The sequence below is a fragment of the Limanda limanda genome, chromosome 21 (assembly GCF_963576545.1).
Source record: "Limanda limanda chromosome 21, fLimLim1.1, whole genome shotgun sequence".
Classification (NCBI taxonomy): Eukaryota; Metazoa; Chordata; class Actinopteri; order Pleuronectiformes; family Pleuronectidae; genus Limanda; species Limanda limanda.
This window is the reverse complement of record NC_083656.1, coordinates 2,648,780-2,673,831: the sequence shown is the minus strand read 5'-3', so window position 1 is coordinate 2,673,831 and position 25,052 is coordinate 2,648,780. Positions and strand designations below refer to the sequence as shown.

General features: G+C 43.3%; 2 protein-coding genes across 2 annotated transcripts; both read right to left on the bottom strand.

Moving 5' to 3' along the window:
• Positions 1-341: 341 nt before the first annotated feature.
• On the bottom strand, positions 342-12,732 carry grb7 (growth factor receptor bound protein 7). The gene is made up of 15 exons (XM_061094849.1): positions 12,613-12,732; positions 10,567-10,732; positions 9,722-9,848; positions 7,637-7,793; positions 7,435-7,556; positions 6,471-6,545; positions 5,213-5,350; positions 4,991-5,101; positions 4,776-4,874; positions 4,470-4,553; positions 4,232-4,348; positions 2,276-2,333; positions 2,075-2,162; positions 1,804-1,897; positions 342-1,722 (listed from the first exon to the last, which is right to left on the bottom strand). Exons 2-15 carry the CDS (start codon positions 10,725-10,727, stop codon positions 1,576-1,578), a joined length of 1,578 nt encoding a protein of 525 aa, XP_060950832.1. The 5' UTR covers positions 10,728-10,732; positions 12,613-12,732; the 3' UTR covers positions 342-1,575.
• Positions 12,733-13,740: 1,008 nt separating this feature from the next.
• arf2b (ADP-ribosylation factor 2b) lies at positions 13,741-20,925 on the bottom strand. Its single transcript, XM_061094595.1, has 5 exons — positions 20,849-20,925; positions 18,416-18,573; positions 18,015-18,125; positions 15,816-15,940; positions 13,741-15,650 (listed from the first exon to the last, which is right to left on the bottom strand). Exons 2-5 carry the CDS (start codon positions 18,561-18,563, stop codon positions 15,489-15,491), a joined length of 546 nt encoding a protein of 181 aa, XP_060950578.1. The 5' UTR covers positions 18,564-18,573; positions 20,849-20,925; the 3' UTR covers positions 13,741-15,488.
• Between the last annotated feature and the right edge of the window lie 4,127 nt (positions 20,926-25,052).

The following is a 25,052-nucleotide window of genomic DNA, read 5'->3' as shown; positions in this document are numbered from 1 at the left end:
GATTATGGTATATTTATATTTGTGCTTCCTGAGTCAACAAGCAGTATACAATTAAAAAAATACTCAAAGTAGAAGTACCTTAAAAGTACTTAAATATCGTCACAATGTTACATGTTAGATCAGTTATATAATCGGCTCCATTTTGACCGAATCAACATAAAAAAAATATTGTTTACGTGTCAATACAGCAATCAGAGTAATTCAATATTATAATATTACAACAGTTCAAGTACTTTTACTTTGGATACTTGAAAACATGCTGGTTCAGTTAACAGTCATTTCAAATGTAGGAAAATCTGTTTAATATCAAATTATTTATTCAACATATAAAATACGCACAAGTGATGATACATAAAACTAACGAGCCCTGTTTGATAGAAAAAAGTAATATATTGACAATATGTTTGTTTAAGTGACGACATTTTAACAACAGCATCTTCACGATAATAGAAATTAAACAATAAGTGCTGAATGTTATTCTACACAACCAGCGATAAAAAAACTATCATTTCCTAACTCTGTGTCTTGAGAAGCTCGATGTAAACACTGGTAAATATGATAATTATTTATTTATTCAGCTGACGTCCTGTTCTCCATAATTAGTTTGAAATAACGTTGTTTATTCTGAGAAACTTACTCGTAAACTTTTCAGATTGAACAGACGTGTAAAGGTTTAAAGTTAAAGTCCAGAAGTGAGCTTTCACCACATCTCAGTCTTCCTCAGTTAGATTTTACAGAAAGTACTCATGTATAAAACATTATTATCACATGTGTATTTGCTCAAACGTCTAAATGTTGCAGCTCTGTTAACAAACAATAGTTTCTCTAAACCCTCGATGTGCAAATACAGCTTCGGAAGAGTTCATGGAGATTTCTGTAAAGTTTGTTCTAATTAAGATATGAGATATAATAAGGCACATGAAGAAGCTAGTGACCTCACACCGGGTGAGAAGCTTCCTGCTACATGACGGCGACTCCGGGCTTCACCTTCTCAAACTTCTCCTCTAAGATTCATATCAGAACCAGGTCACACAGCTGAAGAACTCCCATGAACCCTCTCTGCTGATCCCTGACTCAGAGCGCCCCCTGATGGCCACAGGCGGCAGTGAGTTCTGGGGCAGCCCTCTCACCACAGCTGCATGGATATGAATCAAAAGTGCACGTGTTTAAAAAACCGCTGAAAACGTCCCTGAAGTCTAAACGTCTGTCCGGCGTCGCTAATTAAGGCGCCTCAGCTGGGACCGGGGTTCATTAACTACAAATAAAACCCCCCCCACTGTCCGGGGGGGCCGTCGTGGAGGTGATTAAAACTATTAAAGCGAGGTGGGGCGGAGGATGGGCTCCAGTCCCGTGGGTCCACGTCTCTCAGCCGCTGAGATAACGTTATCACTCAGACCTTTGAACCGCTCGAGGAAATCCAGTCGTCTCACTTCTCGTTATCAGCGGCGCCTCGCAGGTGTCAGAGCGATGTGGTGACGCAGACGCACTTTGGACTTGACGTTCAGGTGCCCGACTGATCCTGGGTCAGGAGGTAGAGGTAGAGGTCAGAGGTCGCAGGCTGGTGGGGGGGGGGGGTCACAGAGCCACGCAGACGCAGGGGTGCTTGAGGCAGACGGGCAGGATGCCCTTGTTGATCTGGTGGAACTCCACCAGCTGCAGGAGGTCGATGAACAGCGTCAGACCGTCGTCCATGGTGAAGTACTTCCTGCCGCTGTCGTCGAACTGCGGAGACAATCACAGAATCATCAATGCATCCAACACAGGAAGTGTCTGTCTCCTGCTGGGGGGGGGTGGGGGACTCACAGGGATCACCAGGTAGTGTTTGGTCTTCAGCTGGTAACACAGCGACAGGACGAAGCACTGGGCGTGTTGCTGACTGTCGCGCACCAGGAACATCCTGCAGACACAAACACACACGAGTGAAACCACAGCTGAGGAACATCTGGAGAACCCTCGTCTCCGTGGACATTCGGTGTCTGCTTCTTTTATTCCACACATGGATTGTCCTGGTCGTGGAGGTTCCTGGCCCCTCCCCCTAACCCACACATCCAGGTGCACCCCAGCTGTCACTCACCCGTCCACCAGCCCCTGCTTCTCTATCAGCCGCTGGGTTTCCTTTCTGGAGATGCCGCCATGAAACCAGGGCTGGGTCCTGTGGATGGCTGCAGGATGGAACACAGGGAGAGAACCACAGGAGCGTGGGTCAGTCGGGAATCAGACAACGGGACATATGAACAGAAAAGCAGAACCAGGACTCGGCCTCCTCTGGACTTACAGGACGGTCTCGCAGCAGAGTTCAGGTTTGGGAGGCTGCACCTCAGAGCTTCTCTCCTCTGTCACAGAACAAACACACAAGAGTTCACATCAACAATGTTCTATTTCACTCCCGAGTCCCGTCTGCTAACATGGAGGAGGCAGGTTTACGACCTACACTGCAGCTCGCCACCAGGGGGCGCTTGAGTTTCTAGTTATTGTTTTCTCTGCTGCCTGCTGCTTCACGTTGTGTTTGAGTCTTTCTGTTAACAGGGTTCATACACATTTTGACCAATGGATTTCCATGACTTTTCCATGACTTTTCAATAACTTTAAACCAAATTTCCATGACCGAAGATTTTGTGAAATCTCGGTGTATACACAAAAAGTGACAAAATGCAGTATTCAAACTAACAATGAGAATTCCAAGGCAGACAGTATACCTTAAATGACACAAACCCAAGTGTGTCTGCCTATATTTTGAGCGTATTTCTTTAAAAGCATATGAATTATTTAAAACTCAGCGTAAATTAACTAGGGATGGGCATTCGATTAAATTGTCTAAATTGATCGTCTATTAATTATGCCCATCCCTAAAATGAACGACGTGAAAATATGAATATAACAAATTTCCATGACTTTTACAAAACTTTTGGAAGATTATTTTTTTTCCATGACTTTTCCAGGCCTGGAAAAACACATTTTAAAATTCCATGACTTTTCCAGGTTTTCCATGACTGTACGAACCCTGTGTTAATTATTAAACTAACGAGTTAAACAGTCGCTGCAGGTTTCAGCCGGTTTCTCTTTCCCGTCTCGAGGGAAGAATCTGAGCCACAGACGTCGTTAATCCTGTTGCTTTAACACGGGTGAGAAGATATAAATGTTTTTATCTTTATGTTCAAGATCAGCAGAAAAATAAAACACAGGTTTTTATTCCCCTTTCATTTTTTTACTGCTTTTTTCTCATTATGCATCTAAATCTCCTCCGGTAACAAATAAAAACACCTTAAACTCGGTGATAAAACAACCGTCGGACATTTTGTGCCGAGCCGAAGGTTTTATAGTTGAAACCGTAAAACTGAGGCCTCCACAAAGATAAAGTCTAAATCAGAGGCTGAGGTCAAACACAGGTTTCAAGCTCAGAACTGAGAACGTGATGACATCACACGGGTCAAACACGGGAGGAGTCACATGATCTGATCCCAGACTCGTTTAAACACGTCTCAGTTTAAAGTGATTAACTGGAGGTTCTGAAACACAGTGTTTCTTGTTTTATCTACAAACAAAGTTGTTAAAAAGCTGCAGTAAAACACTTTTATTCTAAATATCACACGACTCCGTTCCCGACATTCACAATAACATGAGGTCACCGTGACCTTTGACCTTTAACAACTGAAATCTAATCAGTTCATCATTGATTCAAACAAAAACTTCCTGGAGGCGAAATACCTGCAACTTTTACAACCAATAAAATGACAATATAATTATTAGAGACACGATCTGAAGCTTAACTCCATGAACCAATCACTGGTGGTCATGAGGTTTGAATGATGTCATGATGGCGTCGTTACAATATAAATATATGAGCGTTGTTTGGGGTTTATACACCGTGAAATTATTTTCATTTTTAATCTCCCTGTTGTTACAACCTCCAAATTAATGACACTGTCGCTCTGTGTGTGTGTGTGTGTGTGTCTGTGTGTGTGTGTGTGTGTGTGTGTGTTTGCTCTGCTGATAATAGATCAGTGTTGTTTTTACAGCTTGTTGAAAATCAATTGACGCTGCTTCGACGAATCTGAACGAGGTGACGCTTTGTTTACATCCTGTCAGAGTTCGTTGACCCGCGTCCGTCACTCAGAGAGCTCAGGCTTCACATCATCACCGACTCTTTATCCTTTTTTTATTGCTCCCCCTCTCCTCTGCAGTCATCCCTCCCTCCTCTCATCCCTCCCTCCTCTCCTCCCTCCCTCCTCACCCTCCAGGCTTGTCCTTCCTCTCTCTCTGCGTTCTGGGCCTCCGCCGGGTTCTGGATGACCCGTCCTCCGGCCTTCCCTGAGAAGTCCATGGCCACCAGGCTGTCCTCAGACTTTGACTGGACAGACACACACACACACACACAGAAAACACACAACACACAGAGACAAAGTTAAGACATGATTTCCCAGCATCCTCCTCTTCGTGTAATCTATATTAATGATGTCGGACGAACTCACTTTGTTTTCCGTCAGGTTTCTTCCTTCCACACTTTGTGGAGCCGACTGTGACAGCTGGTAGTTACACTGAAGCTGCTTCCCGTACTGACAGACACACACACACACACACACACACACACACACACACACACACACACACACACACACAACATTAATCAGATGTTACTGTCTACACAAGGACAAACAGGACACCATCAGTTTGAAAAGATATGATCCTGTAATCAGCTTTATCGGACAAATACTGATGTGAAATAACAGCATTTCTGTAAAGAAATAAAGAGCAGATTAATAGAAGTGAAGTGAAACCTTGAACAATCTGAAAGCCGACGTCCAACACGTTCGAATCTGCTCGTTCTCTGCACAGAGGATCTTCAGGTCCTGAGCTCGCACCGGGTTCCTGCACGGCTGAGAACACACACACACACACACACACACACACAGGTCTGACATTTCTCTACACAACGTTGTGTCTTGTTTGAGGATTGTTTCCGTGACGGGTCAGAACTGGAGGAAGCCGATACCTTGATGCAGAAGGTGAAGTCCGCTGGAGCTCCGTACAGTTTCCGGCTGTTCACCACCGTGCACACGTTCAGATCCTCCAGGTCGGCCACGTACTGCAGGTGCCGCGGCTCCTGGGATCGAAACAGAGACACAGACATGTTCCTCATCCATCTAAGCTCTTCCTGGTGACACTTGTGAAATTCCACAGACTGAGACGGTGAATAAGAAGCTGTCTCTCTGACCTTGGACGAGCCCTTGGTGGAGCAGTAGAGTCCCGAGCGTCGGAGGAAGAAGTAAACTTTCTTCCAGGCTTTACGACTCGGCTCCTTCACGTGGAGGAAGCCCTGGATCTCCGGACACGTCCCAGACCTCAGCAGGTTCTGGGAGAAGGTTTAGAATGAGACCCTGAACTGTTTATCCACTGGCCAATAAAAAAATCAACACAATCTGAGACACAGACACATTCGTTCCAGCAGTTAACTGACATGAAAACTGTGATTTTACAGAATCAAAAGATGAGCTTTGATGTTTATAATCTTCATTCCAGTTCTATGGGTCTTTTTATCTATGGTTACTTATCATAAAGTTTATGTTTAAACTGTAAAATATCAAACCTCAATGACATTTCTTTGTCACACGGGTTTGATAACGACATCTTAGGAATGAATAACTTTTAATCAGCTCTTAAATCAGAATTGCTTTACTCCATAATAACAAAAGGAAAAGTGAAACTGGACATAAAAATCAAAAGTGAAAAATAGCATTTACAAAACAACCTCTATGACTCAACTGACTTTAATAAGCTGACGTGCATAAATAAAAACTCATTTCCTCAGTTGACTTCTGTTTAAGAGTAGGTGGAGTGGGAGTTTCCCCTTTAAACTACATTGAAGCCTCACTTTGCAAAATCTTGAAGATATTTGTGAAAAAAATCAAACTTGAAAAACAGATTCATCGATTTAAATCAATAGAAAATGAATCATTAATAATTTGGTTGAGATTCTTGACCCTCATCCTCTGATTTTCTGTATTTCCATGTTTTAAACTCATCATCTTTAGGTTCTTTACGGACATTGGGACTAAATGAGACATTTTATGACACAAATTTCTTTCATTTTAAAAAACTAAAGGTTTTATCGAAAAATTATATTCTAGGCGGGGGAATCAGATAAAACTCATTATCTTATCATAAATGTAATCTTCCATTCTCACATCTCTCCATTTAAATGTCCTCTTACTGTTACCAGTCGCCCCATTTTGTGCACAAGGACAAAAATAATGTCTCCAACATAAAAGAGGTTATTGTTCTTCAGGCCTTTTGATTAGAGTCGTAACCTCGGTCGCCTCTGAAGGAACTCTTAAAACTTTACAACCAAGGAGTCAGAGACACCAAAGTTACAGAGGAACTGAAACATGTCTGAACAAAAGGAAAAAAAGTGGAAACTTTTGTGTTTGTCTCTCGTGTTTCACTGTGAACTCCTGGTCCCCCCCCCCTCGTACCTGAATGAGCTCCGATGACGTCATCCCCTTGTTGACGTCTGCGCTGTCGGAGATCATGGTCTCTGGGAAGAAGAGCTGAGAGAGGAAGGACAGGGCGGACGTGAAACTCCGGGGAAAAACACTCGTGGTTATCTCCACTTCTCAGAGACTCCAACAGGAATCATGCTCCTGCATTTAGATCAATTTAAGACTGAATAATAACTTTAATTTACAGTTACAATTACCAGCCGTGCAAAGGAAAAATGTGAAATTTCCAAAGAGAGAAAGATCCTGCTCATGTCCTTGTTTGCAAACATGTGCAATTTACATATTAGTTTGTATTAGAATATTAATTATAACCACCGCCAAGAAAATGACTGTTTCTTATGTTTTGACGTTTATCAATGCATGTTGCATCAATCGACTAACGTTTAAGAAAATGGGCTCAGCAGCTTTTGCCTAATCCTGCTGACAAACAACAAACTGTTGTGAAATCATAACTAATATGATTACTAAGGATTAGACTAATGAAGATAATCACAAGGTCTGTGTCCTGTTTGCAGAGGGCGACTGTTTGCATTGCTCCCATTAAACTCACTGCAGGTTTGATCCTAACATCAGCAGAATGCCGCAGCAGATCCCTGATCAGATTCCCTCTGCTGCCTCCTGGAGGCAGTGTGGCCACGTGTCACAGCCGGCGTGATTCAGCAGAACCAGTTTTCAGACTAACTGTCGCCTTTGTTCAGCAGCACAGGCGACAGACGCCAGGCGATGTAATGAAATAACTGAGGCATTAAGTAAGTGTGCGTGTCTGCACCAGCACGCAACCTGCCAATCATCAGGGATCAGTAACCGTCACGATGTCAGACTCACGTCTGCTGCAGCGACATGTTTAATGAAGAGCGTTAAAAACCCTCCTCAGCTCGTCTCTTATATAAAACCAAGGGAGGGAGAGTCGCTGGGGCGTGTGATGTATTCTGCGTACCACTGGTTTCCTGAAGAACTCGTACTTGGCGTAGTTTTTGCAGAACACGAGTCTGGTGTCACCCTTCAGAGACCAGGTGGCCTGAACCTCCAGCACGACCTCGTGGTCCTCCAGACACCGCTCTGAGGAGACAGAGGGACGGCGGTGTGAGAGTCGTTGAATCCATCACCTCACATTTACAGTGGTTAGCAGAGGGACTTACCGAGGCCGAGGGGGCGGTGGAGCTCCAGGAGAGCCCAGTTCTCCTGGTCGCTGCAGTGCGCCGTCTGGACCAACATGTGACACACCTCCCGGGCCGTGGCTCCGGGGGAGACCCACACCGAGCGGCTGTGGTTGTCCTCGCCATAAACCTTTATCAGCTGAGGAGGAATAGAACTTCCTCAGTTAACTGGTGACATGACAATTCAAGCACAGATGCTATATTACAATATTATAATGTTTTTCTTTTACTAAAATTCCTGCGGTCAGAGTTGGTCAGTTCATCACAGGGCCGACCATAGATTGGATTCAAATAAAGATGGACGACGTGTCTCCACTTCCTCCCGTTGCAAAGATGAATTATCATAGATACAGGTGCTGCCATGTTTCACTATATCATCAGATGACTAATTAAAACCAAACTTATCAGAAATGTGAGCACTTAAAGCATAAAAGTGTATTTTTTGTGTGGTCCATGTCCTGTTCACTAACATGGATTCACTCACATTCACACGTACAATTTATCAATTATCAAAAGCTGCTCATCGTAGGACCGAGTCCAGAGGAAGACGTGCAACCTCCACACAGACCTGCTGCTGCCGAGGTGACTCAAGTTTCTCTGTGACACAGCATCTGGATCCAGACGCACGTTTTCACAGCCAAAGAAAACAAACCTGCCCGACCAGTAACCCTGCGCCCGTCAGTCAACGAGCCCCGACTGGTCGGACAGGTGCTGGCGTCAGCGTGGACGAAGAATGGCTGCTTATCCACCAGGGAAGATTATGGGAGGAGGAGGAGGAGGGACATTCCTTCCTCACTGTTCCATATCTGGTCAGTCCACTTTGACTAGCAGATCAAAACAGTCTCACATCATCTGCGTAGAGACTCACAATCTGCACCAGACTCATTCTGCAGCTTGTGTTTTATTTACTGAGCCGGTTAATTACAGAAGAAATACTCGCTCTGAACTAGGGCTGTGGAATTAACGATATTGTTGATCATGATTTAAGCTTTTCACAGGTAAACAAACTCAATGAACTGTGATAAAATATTTGGAGATAATAAGCTGGTGGCCACCAGGGGGCGATCAAGATTTGCCTCCAATTTTGGGGCAGTGTCAAGTGTCAAAAGTGACCAGAATATTTATTCTTGGGATTTACATTCAGTAAACATTTTATTTTATTTTAGATGCACTGAATTCAGGTTCAGAAGAACTTTATGATATGTAATTATTTCTTGGGGCGTTTTTTTATTTGATAGCTGTGATGAGAAACTGAAAAATTCCACAAAAATAATAATATGATAACAGAAAAAAGAGTAAATACAGCCTCCTGTGGGTCAAAGCGATTCACCTGCGTACATGTCAGTCAGTTCACTTCCATCACTGAACTTGAATCACCTGGGAGAGGGGGGGGGGTGGCACGGTGACACGCCGCCGTAACCACAGACGTGTTGACTCTGCTGCTGTTTGGGCGTCAAAACAAGGCAGCGCCGCCATGGCAACACAGCTCACCTGTCAATCACTATCACACCGACCTGCACCCACGGCCTCAGCCAACAGGTGAAGACTCGTGTGTGTTTACAGGATCCGCTCGCCGCTCGCCGCCTGTCAGACCCTGAACATCTGGGCAGGTGTGATGGGACTAACACAGCAGACGCTCTCGTACATATAAACGTGATTCCTCAACTTGTCAGGCACAAGACGATCGCTTCATACTGAAGATGAAAAATATGAATTTTAAGCAGCCTTAGTCTTGACCCGGTTTTCACGGACGACAGCTCACTTCTATTGTGAATGTGTTTCCGTTGTGTTTGTGTTTTCCGTAAACTCGGAAGTGTGACAGGTCTCTGCGTCCGGAGGCTTCTGAGCTCGGATCTTTGTATTTTCTGGAGTTAACGAAGCAGGTAAATCCACAGGGTTCGAAACCTGATTGATTCTTATTAATTTCCCTAAATTCACAGATCATTTGGGACGAGGCTCCGTAATAATGAAACTAACAATGTGAGTTTTATCAACATGATAAACCAGATCTAGCGTCTGGCTCTGTCCTCACTGAAGCAGCTGCTGAATAACACGCGGTTCACTCACGTGTTTGTCGCTGGCCCCCGGGGGAAGTGACCCGACCAGCACCGGCGACTGGGACGGGCTGCACAGCTCGGGGAACGGGTTGGGAATGGACGGGTCGGAGGAAGAGAACGAGTTGACGCCTTTCCGCCTGGAGAGAGTCAAAGAAACAACAAGCTCAAAATCAATGGATTGGAATCAGACAGTTTGGTTGTTACGCAATACATCCACTAGAGGGTAGCGAAGAGTTGAGAGTTTCCGATAATTGGTGGTTTTCGTGATAATGTCCCTTTTGTCAAAGTCCCCAAAGTGTTGAAATTCATTCCGCGAGTCTCGTGGTCGTCTCGCTCTAACTATTGGCTACACTGCCCCCCTGTGATTTCTGGTGGTACTGCTCTGTGTCGTTAGCTTTCAGAAGACGTGAACAAATACACAGAGGACGGACACACGGCTGCATTATGATCACAACTCGAATATTTTGGTAATTACACTGACAAACCCATAATAAACCAACCAGGGTTAATTAGGTCACAACCATTATGTCTGGTAATTGATGAGCAATTACCCCGGTTATATCATACGCTATTATTGAACATCATAAATAAATAATGTGTCTGTGGCCACAGGGCAACCAGGAAGCAAAGAAGCGAGAGAAACAGTTCTGTGTGTCGAAGCAGAACAAACACGCAGCCTGATCGGCAATGACAGTTTTATTATCTGCGTCTTTCAACCCGGCAGTTTCTGGGTTCGTCGATGTCGTAAAGAGAAACTTCTTTAAACATCAGCTGACTCGAGGCCTGAGGCGGAGTCGCCGACTTGAGTCAATAACACTGACTCACGTCCACAGTGTGTGTTCATCAGCTTCCTACCTGTTGGAGCTGATGAGGATGGGCTGCGAGCGGCGGACGGACGGCGAGTCGGCGAGCAGCGGAGCCAGAGTCAGAGTGGAGCTCTGCAGCAGCGTGCCCCCCCCCTCAGACTCCTCCGAGCGCTCGAACACTTCTGTCCACGGACCTGCCACCTCCATCATGTTACCTGAGGGGAAGGAGGGAGAGTCACATGACTGGCTCTGCACACATCAAACTGCTCAGAGTTAATCTCTTTAAAAGCACATTTAGACCCAAAGTGCTTAAAAGAGAAACTTAACTGTGAGATAAATAAAATAAAAGCATGAAACACAACAGCTCAGAACAGAGAACAAGTAAAAACAAAAAACAGGCGAGTGTGAGTCCAGCTATTACAAAGTTTAGGAGACTTTTATCTCTTTTAAAATGAGAGAAAGGTAAAAATCACTAACTTTTTACTCATTAACTTAAAAACAAAAACTATTTATGAAAGTTCTTGAGTTTAAAAATGATTTCATTATGGTACGAGCGCTGCAGAGGACTCAGACCTTTGGACTGCACTGACTGAGCTGGAGTTGTTCTGGCTTCGGTTCAGAAATCAGCTCGTGGTTTTATTTGGGTCACACATGTGAATCCGGCGGATTAATCGTCACTTACACACGGAACCGACCGTTCCCGACGACTTAAAAGACCAAATATAACTTTAAACACACAAAGAGCAATAACAAGGATTAGTCATAGTTTCGCTACTGAATATAGACGAGACGAGGCGTCGAGCCAGAGAGAAATGAACCTGACGTGAACCTGATTACACACAGAGGCACACAGCAAGTGTACGTGTGTGTGTGTGTGTGTGTGTGTGTGTGTGTGTGTGTGAGATCTGTCCTCCAGTTCTAACACTTGTCAGATCAGAATCAGAAGTATTTTATTGCCAAGTACGTTCACACATACAAGGAATTTGCTCTGGTTATTGGTGCAAACAATGAACATAGAAACATAAAAATGCAATAAATACAACATACATAGGAGAGCAATAAAAAATGGGAAACCAGTATATATTTACTCACTGTGTACTTCTTATTTACTCACTTTTTACCAATATTTATACAAAGTAACATTTATTTTGAGATTAACATTTCTGAATAAAAATTTATAAAAAATATAAAGTGACGTAAAAAGTGAAATGCTAAATGCAAATGTCTCATTGTGTCATGTATTTTGAAGCTGTCAAAGAAGTAAACGTACATTAAAACCCTTCACATTATAATAAAATGTTTTTGTCCAAATCTTTGTGTTTACAATATAAACCAAGATTTCTGTAAACATTAATTTTAGACACAGACCCTGATGGTCTCCGTCCACCTATGATCACAAGTGATGGAAATGAGACAACACAACTGAACACAACCAACAACCTGTTTCCTCAGGAGCAGACGACACCGATGTGCAATCAACGATTAATGTTCGGTTTTAAAATCTGTCCATTTTTTTGTTTGTGAGCATAATAACACAACAACAGCTGAATAGATGTAATGACACTTCATGCGTTTGCATTGTGACTCACTTATTCCATGAGCTATATGGACGAACAACACTAATTAATCAATTAAACACCAAAGCTCTAATATCTTTAACACACACTTTCCACAGCAGCGAGAAGAGAAGTAGGTCACTGATAAGTTTCCTCCTGAGACATAATGTTTAACACACTGAAATAACTTAAATCCTTAAATCATGTGTAAAGTGAATGCAATGCGGAGCAGCGGCACCGACTCACTCTGAAAGCCTGGAATCTAAACCGGTGTGAATGCGCAGCACCAAACCTCGTTCAGAAAATACGGTATTTGTCTGATTTGTCCCTGAATAAAGGTCCGTTGATATTAAACACACTTTGAATCCGTAGATAAGTAAACAATGGTTGATTCGGCGAGCATCGGCGGACTCCAGCTGTTTGTAGGAGCGTTGATGTGGCGGTGAGAAGCCGCCTGCACCTGTCTGGATGTAGCCTGTTAGCCTGTTAGCCTGTTAGCATGCTAGCCTGTTAGCCTGTTAGCATGCGGAGGGACTCACCTGAGCAGCTCCTGGTGCTTCAGCGGTTTGACATCGTGTCACTTCCGCAGGAGACGATCATCTGCTCCGGGTTGTTTTCATTCTTCACCTGAACAGACGAGTGTGAGTCTCTGGAGGAAGCAGCGGAGCAGCGGAGGAGGAGAGCGGAGGCAGGGAGGAGTCAGGCCGGCAGGTGAGCACCGGAGGCCGGCCTCCTCCTCCTGCCTCCTCCCGCCCCCCTGACACCTCCGGAGCCTCACGTTCCATCACAACACAATTATGGTTCTTCATTTTTATAACTGCACCGTTTTGTTCACTTTTTATTGTAATAATTAATAATAAAATCAGTAAATGTCACGTTTGTCTTGCATGTTTTTTATGTTTATGCATTATTTACAATGGTAATGGTAATATTGTCCTTTCTACTGTATTGTATTGTATTTTTCTGACAATAATTTATATAATTATACATCAAACAAGATCTTTTAATCAGAAAATTAGTATTTTTTTATATACAAAATATTTCTGTATATCGTCCCAATGTGGTGAAGTGCTAAGATCATTTATCAATGACATATAGTTAATTATAAATAACAAATGAAATGTAAATGCATTGATAGATGTAGAAATGCATAATGTTTATTTTCAATATTGATTGAGGATTTAATGCATTTAAATAATATTTTTTTTCTAACTTTGAAGTTGAAAAAACAAGCAATCCCTGTATTTTAGATTCGTATAAACGGATAAATTAAGGAAATAATCAGCAAATGAATCCATAATGAAAATGGTGATTAAAATTGTAATATTCATTTAACTGAAAATAATATAAATACCATTTTCTTATTGTTGATAACAGATATTTGTACATCTTTATTTTTTTTTTATCTATGACCAGAAAGTACAAAATGTATTTTATTGATGCTTCACATCTACGAGCCTCTCTGTCTCCCCCTGGTGTTTGACACTGAGCTGGAGGAAATTATCCCTTTGGCTCAGTTTGAGTCAGATATTTAAAGCTTGTTCAGCCTCTGCAAGAAGTTCAAGATCAGTCAAAGCAGAAACTTAGACTTAGATGTTTTGTTATATTGTCATTTAAAAACCCAAACAAGACACTTGAAACCAAAGAAAAGTCAGTTTCTCCATCAATTGTTGGATCAAATCATGTTTATTAATGTGTTCAGGAAATCCCCACAGAAACAGTTTACAGGGGAACTTAACAGATTTACAATCATTCTTGACAGAAGTGCCAGCTTAACCCCTACGGATCTGCATTGAGGACGCCCGCCGGACCTCGACCAGCTCCCTGCACACCCACTCCCCTTCACAGGTCCACCACAGAGTTCGGTCGGGGCTTTCAGTCGTGAAGAATGTAGGAGCCTTCGAACACCCAGACGCTCGCACTGGGTTTTCCTTCTTCGTGTCTGGACCATTCACAGGAAGAGAAGCCTTCATATTTGGTGCCAATCCTTCATCCCAACCCCAAACGTTAGACAGCTGGATGCTTTTCAGGTTTCAGAGTGTAACTGCCAACCGTTGGTGAGGAAAAACCTCAGTACGCAGTTCAGGCCCTCCAGGACACACTACTTCCATATACAGGATTTGTCATACTGCTCAATGCATTTGGTTCAGCAGTCATAGTACAAATAGAAATGCTAAAACTAGTTACAGAAAAAAAAAACATGTAACATCTCTGAAAGGAATAACATGTGAAGCTTGAATGTATCGGGACACTGTCTCAACCGGCTGACGCTTGTGAAATGCCCAACACCTTGTTTTCCACCTACATTAAGTAGGAACACTGTCAGAATGATTAATTACTCTGGAGGTCGCCTTGAAAAATCCAATTTTATCCAGTGAATCCAAATCCAGCTACCAAAAGAATCGGAAAAGACTAGAATTGCATATACTTGCAGGTTTCTAATTTATAACGTAGACTTTTTTAAGATTGTTGGCTTGCCTTGTGCTTCACGGTCTCTTTTAGTGGGGTGGGGGGGGTTGGGGCAGGGGGAGAGAAAGGTAGTGTTCATTGGAGAACCATTGCTAAGAATAATCTGTTATATTCCAATATAATAATAATAAAACAAACAGCATGATTTTCAAGTGACACAAGAATGATCAAGGATGGGCCTTTGTTGTTGTTGTTGTTTTCTTGTTTTTGTGATTTGCGTCGACCTGATACAGGTTAAGATGCAATTTACTGAATCTCTAACTGGTGGGTTGAAAATCAATAGAGGTTGAAATGAACATGTAGCATTCGGTCTAACGCGGGCGAACAATTCTAGTCAACATAGATACTACAGGTGGGGGGGGGGAGAGAGCGAGACACGGGGGGAGGAGAGCTTGCACCCTTGCTCTTTCTTTGCCGTATGAAAACCATGCTTCCTCTGGAGAGTAAGGGTGGGGGGGGTGGGGGGCCGTGCAAGACTGAGAGTGGGGGGGGGGCAGAGGTTGGTGGATGGAGAGAGAGAGAGGGAGAGAGAGAGAGAGAGAGGGGCTTGAAAACCAGACTGCTGATTTCACAGGAGGTGTGTAAAAGGCACGCCAGGGTTCCTCCCAGTCCCAGCCAACGCACACAGAGACGCCTTCACACCCACACACTCTCGCTGAACACACAAGGTACACACACGTACACGCACACACACGCCCACACACAAGCAGCACAGGCTAGAGCCCCACTGACGAGGGGGGAGAGAGCAGGGGGGGGGAGGGAGCGAGGGAGGGAGCGAGGGAATGATGGAAGTTCGTGACAGAGAGAGCTGGGGTTGAAGGGTGGAGGTGGTTTCGATGGGAGCGGGGGGGCCTGGGTCCGGTGCTGCCGCTGTGTTGAAACAGAAAAAAATAAACAACAAACAAAACAAAAAAAAAATAAAGAAATCAAAAACTGGTGGAATGGATCATTTCTGGTTCTTCAGCTGGTTGGAGAGCCAGTCCAGGCCCTCGTACAGGCCGTCGCCGCTGGTGGCGCAGGTGGCCTGGATGTACCAGTTGCGCTGGCGCAGGGCGTGCAGGCCCAGCTTGTCTGTGATCTCTGCCGCGTTCATGGCGTTGGGGAGATCCTGGGGGAGGAGACGACAAGCGTTCATCAGGATGCAGGGTCAATATGAAACGTGGATTTTTTAAAAGTTGTTAAATCTCTAATCCACAGGGAGGCGGATTAGTTCTCCTCCGGCTCGGTGTGAAGAGCTCGGACCAGCGTCTGGAGATCAAAGGAGGAACCTCACCTGCTTGTTGGCGAAGACGAGCAGCGCTGCGTCTCTGAGCTCGTCCTCGGCGAGCATCCTGGCAAGCTCCTCCCTCGCCTCGTTCACCCGCTCCCTGTCGTTGCTGTCCACCACGAAGATGAGACCTGCACACACACACACACAGTGATTTACTAAGTGTCCTCTCAACGTGGCCTGAGGACACGCCCACCTACACATGAGATCTACACCCATTGGACATTAGTAGCTGTCAATCCCTCTGCGGTATCCACCCCCTAATACATTGTACATACAATTTACTAAATGAACATCATGTATTGAAGAAGACTTGAAACTAGAGATTGAGACAAACTCCTGAGGAAAATGTTTCCTGACGTTATAAGTCATTTTCTCATACACTTCTATAGTAACAGCCAGTGGAGTCGCCCCCTGCTGGTCATTACACACAATACAGGTTTCCAACAATTCCAAATTGTTTTCTACATCCATTTTTAGGAAGGGCCTGTGGTTGTGAACAGCCAAATATCGTCTGTTCTTTTTGAAATTCGCTGTAACACAGAAATGTCACTTTAAGACGACTTGTGTTCTGGTTTCAAAGCATTTTCCTCTCGACCAGATCAAAGGCTGTGACTTCTCCCGATTAATAATTAATTATGTGCAAATTGTTTGTGCTGCTTAATGAGTCTCTTTCACCCGATCAAAGCCTGGTATTCATGCTCTGATGAGAGCAGCTTCAGACGCAAACAATGACCTCAAAATGTTGTTATGATTATTCTGAAAAACTGGATATTAAAAGCCAGCTATGAAAATTGTGCTGTCAAGTTACCAAACGCTGCCGTCAAGTGCACTGAAACAAATATAAGATTTAAAAATGAGTTGCTTGTTAACTGTGGCCCAGTTGAGTTTGAAAATCCCATCAAACTAAAAGCTGACAAACTTTGATGGTATCAGTATTTATGACTTTGTGCTGCCAAGACATTTTACGACTTGCCTTTATCAAAATGCAGCGTTTCAGTGGAGAAGAGACTCTGAAAAGGAGACTCAGCAGAACGTGCTCAGACTCAGAGAGAAACTGATTCTACTTTAGTTTTCGTACAAACATTTTATCACCGGATGTCCAAACTTAATAAAAAAGGGGTTTTACTCTGAAAACGAAACGACTCTTGGCTCAGTTTGATCCAGACCTCCTCGTTTGGAGGAAACCAACAAGCACGGCCCTCCTGAGCCATCATGACCCCAAAGCATTCGAATCGCATTCAAATATTTTTGAGCGAATTTAGTCTTGTGTCTCCGGGGGACGAGAAAAAGATAAAATGTCTCGGGGCAGATTTGTCACCATGAAGACAAATGATCTGCGATGATGCTCCGGTCCACGAGTCAGTTCAGTGTTTTTAATGTGTACAAAACGTGGTCACGCGGTCAATCGAGCCTGTGACCGGAGTTGCTGCATATGTACAAACACTGTGTTAACTTACTGACAGACTCGTCAAATTATCGACTCGTCAAGTTATCACTAAACCAAAGGAGTCAGTACTCAGTGAAAGAAAGAGGATGAATACGACAGATAAAAACAACAAGTCAAATCGACTCTCGCACTTTACATCAGAGCAATAAGTTCAATATGGAAATGAAGAGATTTTCCTTTGCGGCCTGAAATGATCAAAGTGACAGGTAAGAAATTGATTTGACGTGGATGTGTATTAACGTTAGAGCAGCAGCCACAACGAGCTGCGTCTACACCAGCAGCAGAAACCCTGGGTTTGCTCTGAAGTAAGACATCCTGGACTGGGTTTGATAAATGATGCTGATTGTAACCGTCACATCCAAAAAGGATTCGCATGTTTAATTTTGCACTGGGATGCTCTGTGTGTGGATGGTGATGATTGTGAGAAGTCCAAACACGACCAGGAGTGTTAAACTGCTGCATTATCTCCAATCACAATGGACTTTTGTATGAAACGGATCGTTGTAAAACTTAATCAAAATACTGGTTGAACTGACAATTTAGCGGCAGCTGACATCATATCTGATCCTACAGAGCTTTCACACAAATTAATTCCATTCAGGGGGGAACAACACAATACTCCCTTTGAGAATTGAACAATGGTGTATGAGTCATTGGTTCTCTAACACTACGATCATCTTTTATGCATCAGCGAGGCCACCTATTGGCCGTGATGGTCACCCACACCACTGCCAGCGAACATAACGTCCACTCACCTTGAGTGTTCTGGAAGTAGTGGCGCCACAAGGGCCGGATTTTGTCCTGACCGCCCACGTCCCACACTGTGAAGCTGATGTTCTTGTATTCTACAGTTTCCACGTTAAAACCTAGAGAGAGGAGAAGAAAACAGATGAGTCACGGGCAAAAAATATTTTGAAACTTTTAATTAATTCCAGGTTAATTAAAAGCTTTGGGTCAGTGCAAGTGTCCCAGAGCTTAAAATTAGCTCAACAGAGCAGGGCTGGGAAGCAAAGCAGAAAATAAACCACCAACTATTCAGATGATGGAACACTTTCAATAGTTTTTAATCAAAAGGCCGCCAGCCCTACCATGACGAGGAGAACCTGTTCAACACAAACAAGGAAAGCATTTTGAATTATTACGTAGACGTTTATACCAATGGTGGGAATGGTGGTGACTATCTCTCCAAGCTTCAGTTTATATAGGATGGTTGTTTTGCCAGCAGCATCGAGGCCGACCATGAGAATCCTCATCTCTTTTTTGCCAAACAGGCCCTTGAACAGGCTCGCCATTAAATTCCCCATGGTGACGAAGCTGTGGGAGGAAGAGGAGAGAGGAGGAAGAAGAGTTAGGGGCGTTCGCGTCGGCAGCTTTTCAGTTTCAGAAAGAGGAAAGGAGGAGATAGCGAGTGCATGATCGAGATAACAGTTCAACTACCACCTGTCACCGAGGGGAGAACCCTGCTAGTAAATATTTTATTCCATGATCAGCACCCAACGCAGCGTTTCTCAGACATGACCTGCGAGTGAAGTCCGGAGAATTGTCTTTACTGCAGTAAGAGAAAATCCATACGTCACTGCCCTCTGGTAAAGCAGTTAAGGTGTAACACCGCCGAGATGTTTACTTAAGCTAATGGTTAAACATTGTTAAGGTTTGTGACTTTACATTAACACTCAACCGCCAACAACACAGGTTATTGTCCTCGTCTCTGCATTAACCCGGAAGCTATGTCACGACAATCATGCTAAACATAAGAAGTTTGGAGCTGCACGGATTAGTCAGTCAACAAGGAAGTGAAATACTTTTAAATTTGATTTGTTATTTTACTAAGCTTGTAGAATATTTTTCACGGGTTCAAGATTCTTGAAATTATATTTTTCTGTTACGTCTGATTGTAAACTGAACCAGAGCAGAAATGTTTGGTGAATTAATCTGAAATTACGTCGATGGTTGAAAGACTATTTTACCACTTTTGTTAAGCAACAGTTTCTGGTTTTAAGTATAAGTCAGAAAACAAGACTCGTGAAGATGCACCTTGGAATGAAGAAAATATCAAAAATATGAATCACTATTTTATGACACTTGAGCAAGAATGATGTCATAGCTCAACTGTCAAACATAACGCGCCCAACCTCTCAAATGTGCTTTTCTATAGATGCGAATATGGAAGTTAAATGCGACATTTCCACAATTTTAAGACAAGATTAATCAAATAATATTTTAATACCTTGTTACACCCTATTCAAAAATTATAATTTGTGTCATAGGGTGTAACAAGGTGTGGCATCGACTGTCATTAACCCTCAACGAGAGAAAGGAAACACTCCCAAATATTAATTATATTAATAATAAATAAATTTGAAAGAAAATCACCTCTAGATTTAACATAACTGAAAATTAACACTTAAAACAAACCTCTGGGAAATTATCAGTGGATATTTTGGAAAATTGCATTTCTAAAAAATTATTTTGAATGAAATATATTCACAAATGGATGATTATTGCGTGTAAATGTTAAGACTGAGTTAATCTGTGCTTTACATGACAGTTGACTTAATGAATGTGGCCAAAGGATTCTGGTTGGACAAACACGACCCATGGGAATGTTCCCACTGGGCAGCTTCCTCCTCCTCTACTGGTTTCACAGAAAAACAACATAATGAATTAAGAAATGTTCATCAGATCGAACAGTTGATAGAAATCATATTCAGCTACATCGTGGATCGCGTTTGGATGTTTAACTATCGCTCGCACACGCAACTTGACATCTAGAACACGTCCACTGGGGCTAAGAGGAAGTTGTTCCTTTTCTACATCGTACAAAACATGGCGACGGGTTTGATTAAAGGTTGAAACGCTGCGTGAAGGTTGATGACACGAGGAGGAACCGGCGGCGGCGGACCGGGACCCGTCGGTAACCGGAGAACCGTCGCAGAAACCCGAGCACCGGAGAACCGAGGCCTGCTCCAGCTGGGGAGCTGTCGGCTACACGGGTAGTGTTACCGGAGGGGGGGGGCGCTGCTAGCATGCTAACAACACCCGACCTCAGCAGGAGGCCGACGGCCGGCCGAACCTCGACGGAACCACGACATCAACCCCGCGGACTCTGCGTGTGAATTTACCGGTTGTACGTGTGATGTTTCCCCGGAGCGAGCGGGCGAGGTGACGGGCTGTCGGCCGGTCGCTGCGACGCGGAGCAGATTAACGTTAGCCCCCGTAAGGGCGGATGCTTCGGCCAGCTAGCTAGCTGTTAGCTACCTGCTAGCCGCGAGCTAACAGGCGACGATCCGACCGAACGCATCGGTTTAAATCACACTTCGCGACGCGGGATCGAGACGAGCACCAGCGGAGTGTGGCTCAGGCGTCGCTGGGAATCGAACCTCTTTCTCTCGGTGGCTTTTCGGTCTTGTGGGAACTGCGCTAGCGGCCATGCTAACGCCGCTAGCTAAGTGCCGCGTCACAGTAACGACAGCGCATCGTGACGTAGCACCGAAACGTGGATTAAAACGCGCAGTTCGGACAAAGTAGCAACTGCTTCACGTTAACTCGCGTTTTAAACCAGAAGCGTCGCGTCAATGCGCAGATTTACCTTTAAAACGCAGCTTCTCGATCGTTCCGTTATCTGTCGCTGTCGCTCCAAAATGGCGTCTTGCGCAACCAGGGAGACACCGGCGTACGGACACGTCCCACTATCACAGCGCGACCAATCAGCGCTCACATGGTGTCACTCAGAGCCCGCCCCCAAGACCCCGCCGACCAATCACAGCCTCCACAGCTCTGTGTGCTCTATGGTTCACAAAATGTCGAGGAAGTGAAGTTTGTTCAAGTTACACACACACACATACACACACACACATACACACACATTCACATACACACACATACACATACACACGGACACACTCTCACTCACACAACACATACACACTCACACAAACACACAGACTCACACCAAAACATTACACACAGACACACAACACTACACAACAAGACACAACAACCCCAAAACTCAAGTTGGCTAATTGAACCCTGCAGGTAAATACTGATTCGTCTGTTGTGACTAAATGTTCATGTTTCACAAACTTCACACTTTAAACAGAGGATTAAACAGAAGAAGCTGAAAACATGAAATGTGTCGACAATTTGTCTTAAATTTATTTAACCACAAACAAATTAAATTATTATTAACATCTCTTACAGTGAAAATACATGATTTGAATAAATAAAGGAAAACTCACACAGAAAACAGTCACATACAATTTTCCTGTAAGATCCAATTTAATTTCTCGTTTATTGTATCATGACAACGATTCAGTGTTTTAACCGACGTGTGAGAACTGGATTCTGTTCAGAGTTGTAATAACTCCTCTATAAATACTGTGTTGTATAAACTGTTTAAAGACGTGTTCACATGCATCTACTCTTCATAATATTCTATGTATATGAAATAATCCATTACATTTATGTTACACATTAAATATTCAGTCCAGCACTTCTGGTACTTTATTACACATTTGCACTATTTTAAAATATTCCTACAATTTGCATTGTAATTTTCGTTCTTACATAAAAAAACATATATTTATGTATATATATATATATATATATAAAAACACACACACACATAAATCAGTCTATTTTTATACATAACCGGGCACTGCTTTAAAATATCAGTCCATTGATTAAGGGTTTAGGAGCTATGCAATATATATATATAAATAAATAAATATTCTTCATATATAGTCTTTTTAGCTGTTCAGTTCATCATAAAAAGTTTCTCACTCGCCTGCAAATGTAAATGACAATAATCCATAAAGTCTGTTGTTGTTAATGTAAATAATCAGGTGAACACATGTTGGTCCAGATGTTCTGCAGCTGTTCAAACTTTCTCCCTCGTGGATTGAACCTTTAAGATATTGATTACAATTTATAAACCTTCCATAAATTATTCTTTATTCGGAATTGGTTCCCATAATACTCATGTTAATCTTCTACATCTTGTAGCGTCACATTCCATGTGCGTCCACAAACAGAAATCTGCAATAACCTACAAAAATGGTACAAAATGTAATTCTCTCCTCTCACATTTGTCCCCCAGCAGCAGATTGTCACCGTGGGCTTTTATCAACAAACAGCCGGGAGACAGAACGCGTGTTTTGCTCCTGCAGCTCCAGCTTCCCGTCTCGGACCCTCCAGCTCCAGCGATGACACGTGTCGGGCGCCGAGACGCAACGCAGCCACACACACGAGTCCGTGATCTCCTCCTCGCACGCCACCAGCTTCCTGTCCAGAGTCTCCAGAGTGAAGGGCTTCCCCGAGATCTCAGGGACACAAGACAGGAACTTTATTACACGAGTTCAAGCACAAACAGCAGAAAGGATCAGTTCTATCGTCCACAGTCACTGATTCTGAAGAGTCTGGGATGTGTTCCGTCTGAACACAATGGGGATCATGCATGTGAAATTAAAAAACATCTGTAACACCTGACTTGAACTCTTATCCCGCACCCAAGTCTCAATTCTGTGTTACATTAACACACATAACATAACAGTATATTGCATATTGCATATCCCCATTTCTCTCCTGCTTTCTTTCAAAGGCCTTTGACACGCTTGACCACCATCTGCTTTTAAACAAATTATCACTTATCGGCTTTGATCATTTGAGCCTACAGTGGTTTAAGAGTTATCTCTCTGGTCGCTCCCAATGTGTAAAGGTGAGCAAAATAACATCACTTTTTTTAGATATTGACAAGGGGGTACCCCAAGGCTCTGTCCTTGGACCTTTACTTTTTATAATATATATCAATGAAATTGCCTCCACACTCACTCCACTTTCTCGGGTTCATCTTTATGCGGATGACACAGTTCTGTATTGTGGTGCCTCCAACATTGACTCCGCTATAAATAGACTGCAGCTCTCCTTCCACATTCTAGAGAAGCAATTAAGTGACTGGAAGCTAGTCCTGAATTGTGCCAAAACCAAATTGATTCTTTTTACTAAAGCTAGAAGCACAGATTTTAACAGTTTAAAACTCTGCTCTAGAAATGGTACCACTCTGGAAAGGGTCACCAGCTATAAGTACCTAGGCATTTGGGTTGATGAGAAGCTCGATTTTAAACCACATGTGAGTCAACTCGTAAAAAAGCTAAGAACAAAATTAGGCTTTCTATATAGAAATAGGTTCTGTTTCACTTTCCAAGCCAGAAAACGGATTATTGAGTCTGTTTTTATATCAGTTTTAGATTATGGTGATGTTATTTATGGAAATACATCCCACAGCACACTGAAATCTCTGGATGCTGTTTACCATTCTGCTCTGTGTTTTATCACAGGAGACCGCTATGGCACACACCACTGTACTCTCTATAACAAGTTTGGCTGGCCAGCCCTGTCTGAAAAAAGGGATGGTCATTGGAAGATTTATATTTACAAAACAATCATTGGGCTAATGCCACTATATCTCTCCTCTCTCATCAGCTGGAATTGTAATATCCACAATACTCGCTCCCAGAGCTGGCTTTCCTTATATCTGCCTTGTGTTAAGACCAACTTGGGGAAGACAGCTTTCTGTTATAAAGCACACCTACATTTGGAATGAGGTCCAAAAATCTTTAAAGTTGTGCTCATTTGTTTCACTGACGGAGTTCTCGACTCTGGTCTCATGTGCAGCTGACTTCTCCTGCAGTGATTGTAACTGCTAGTTGACTTGGCCATAGTATTTTATTGACGAATGCTTTTATACCTTGTATTACTGTGTATATATATATGCATATTTATTTCATTCCTATTTATTCAATGTATTCACTTTTAATGTATCAACTTTTTTATTGTACCCTTGGCACAATTGTAAATGAGGGTCTTATCCCTCAATGTGTCTTCCGAGGCTTAAATAAATATTCAATCAATCAATCAATCAATCAATGCTTTGCATTTTACTTTTTATATCTTGTATATCTGTTTTTGCATTTTACTCTTTATTTAAGTTTTTAGGTCTTGTATATATATTTGTTTTATATACAGTTATTTCTTTCTTATGTGAAGTACTTATTGTGTTTTTATGCTTTATGTTAAATGTTTGCACCTTTTTACCAAAGAAAATTCCAGGTAGGTGTAAACCTACTTGGCAATAAATCCTTTCTGATTCTGATTCTGATTCTGAAAGCTCTGGATGTGTTTTCTACCTGGTCACTGATTCCCAAAGCCACGTGTCCGACCTTGACCTGCCGTCGCTCTCGGATCCTCAGACACTGGCCCTGGACGTTCTCGATCCAGATGTCAACACCTGCAGGAGTCACAGCGTTAAGAACTCAGAGGACAACACCAGGCTCAGCGGCAGCAGGAGGACGCCTCACCTTCAAAGCAGCACGACGACGGCTGATTGGCCGAGGCCGACCACTCCAGGCGTCCGTCTGCGTGGCTGTCGCAGGAGGAGAAGACCCCCGAGCTCAGGTCGTCAGAGGAGTGGTCCGAGTCCTTCACAAACACAGAGTTTAATGTTGTAATGTAGATTCAGTGTGTAGACGTCAGTGTGTGTGGACTCACCTTCTCTGAGGCGTCTCTCTGCGAGGTGTCCGAGCAGCTGAAACAGGAGGGGGGGTCGTCCCGGGGTTCAGGGGAGGGGGTCTGCAACCTGGTGCCAAGAGCCACGTCTGGGGAGAGACAACATGTTTCAGTGATAAACTCCATGAAATATTATAAATCATATAGTTTATGGTTTCAGGCATTTTCACACAACAAAGAAAATGTGATTTGATTATTCAGCATCGAGACTGAAGCTGCAGCAAGAACAC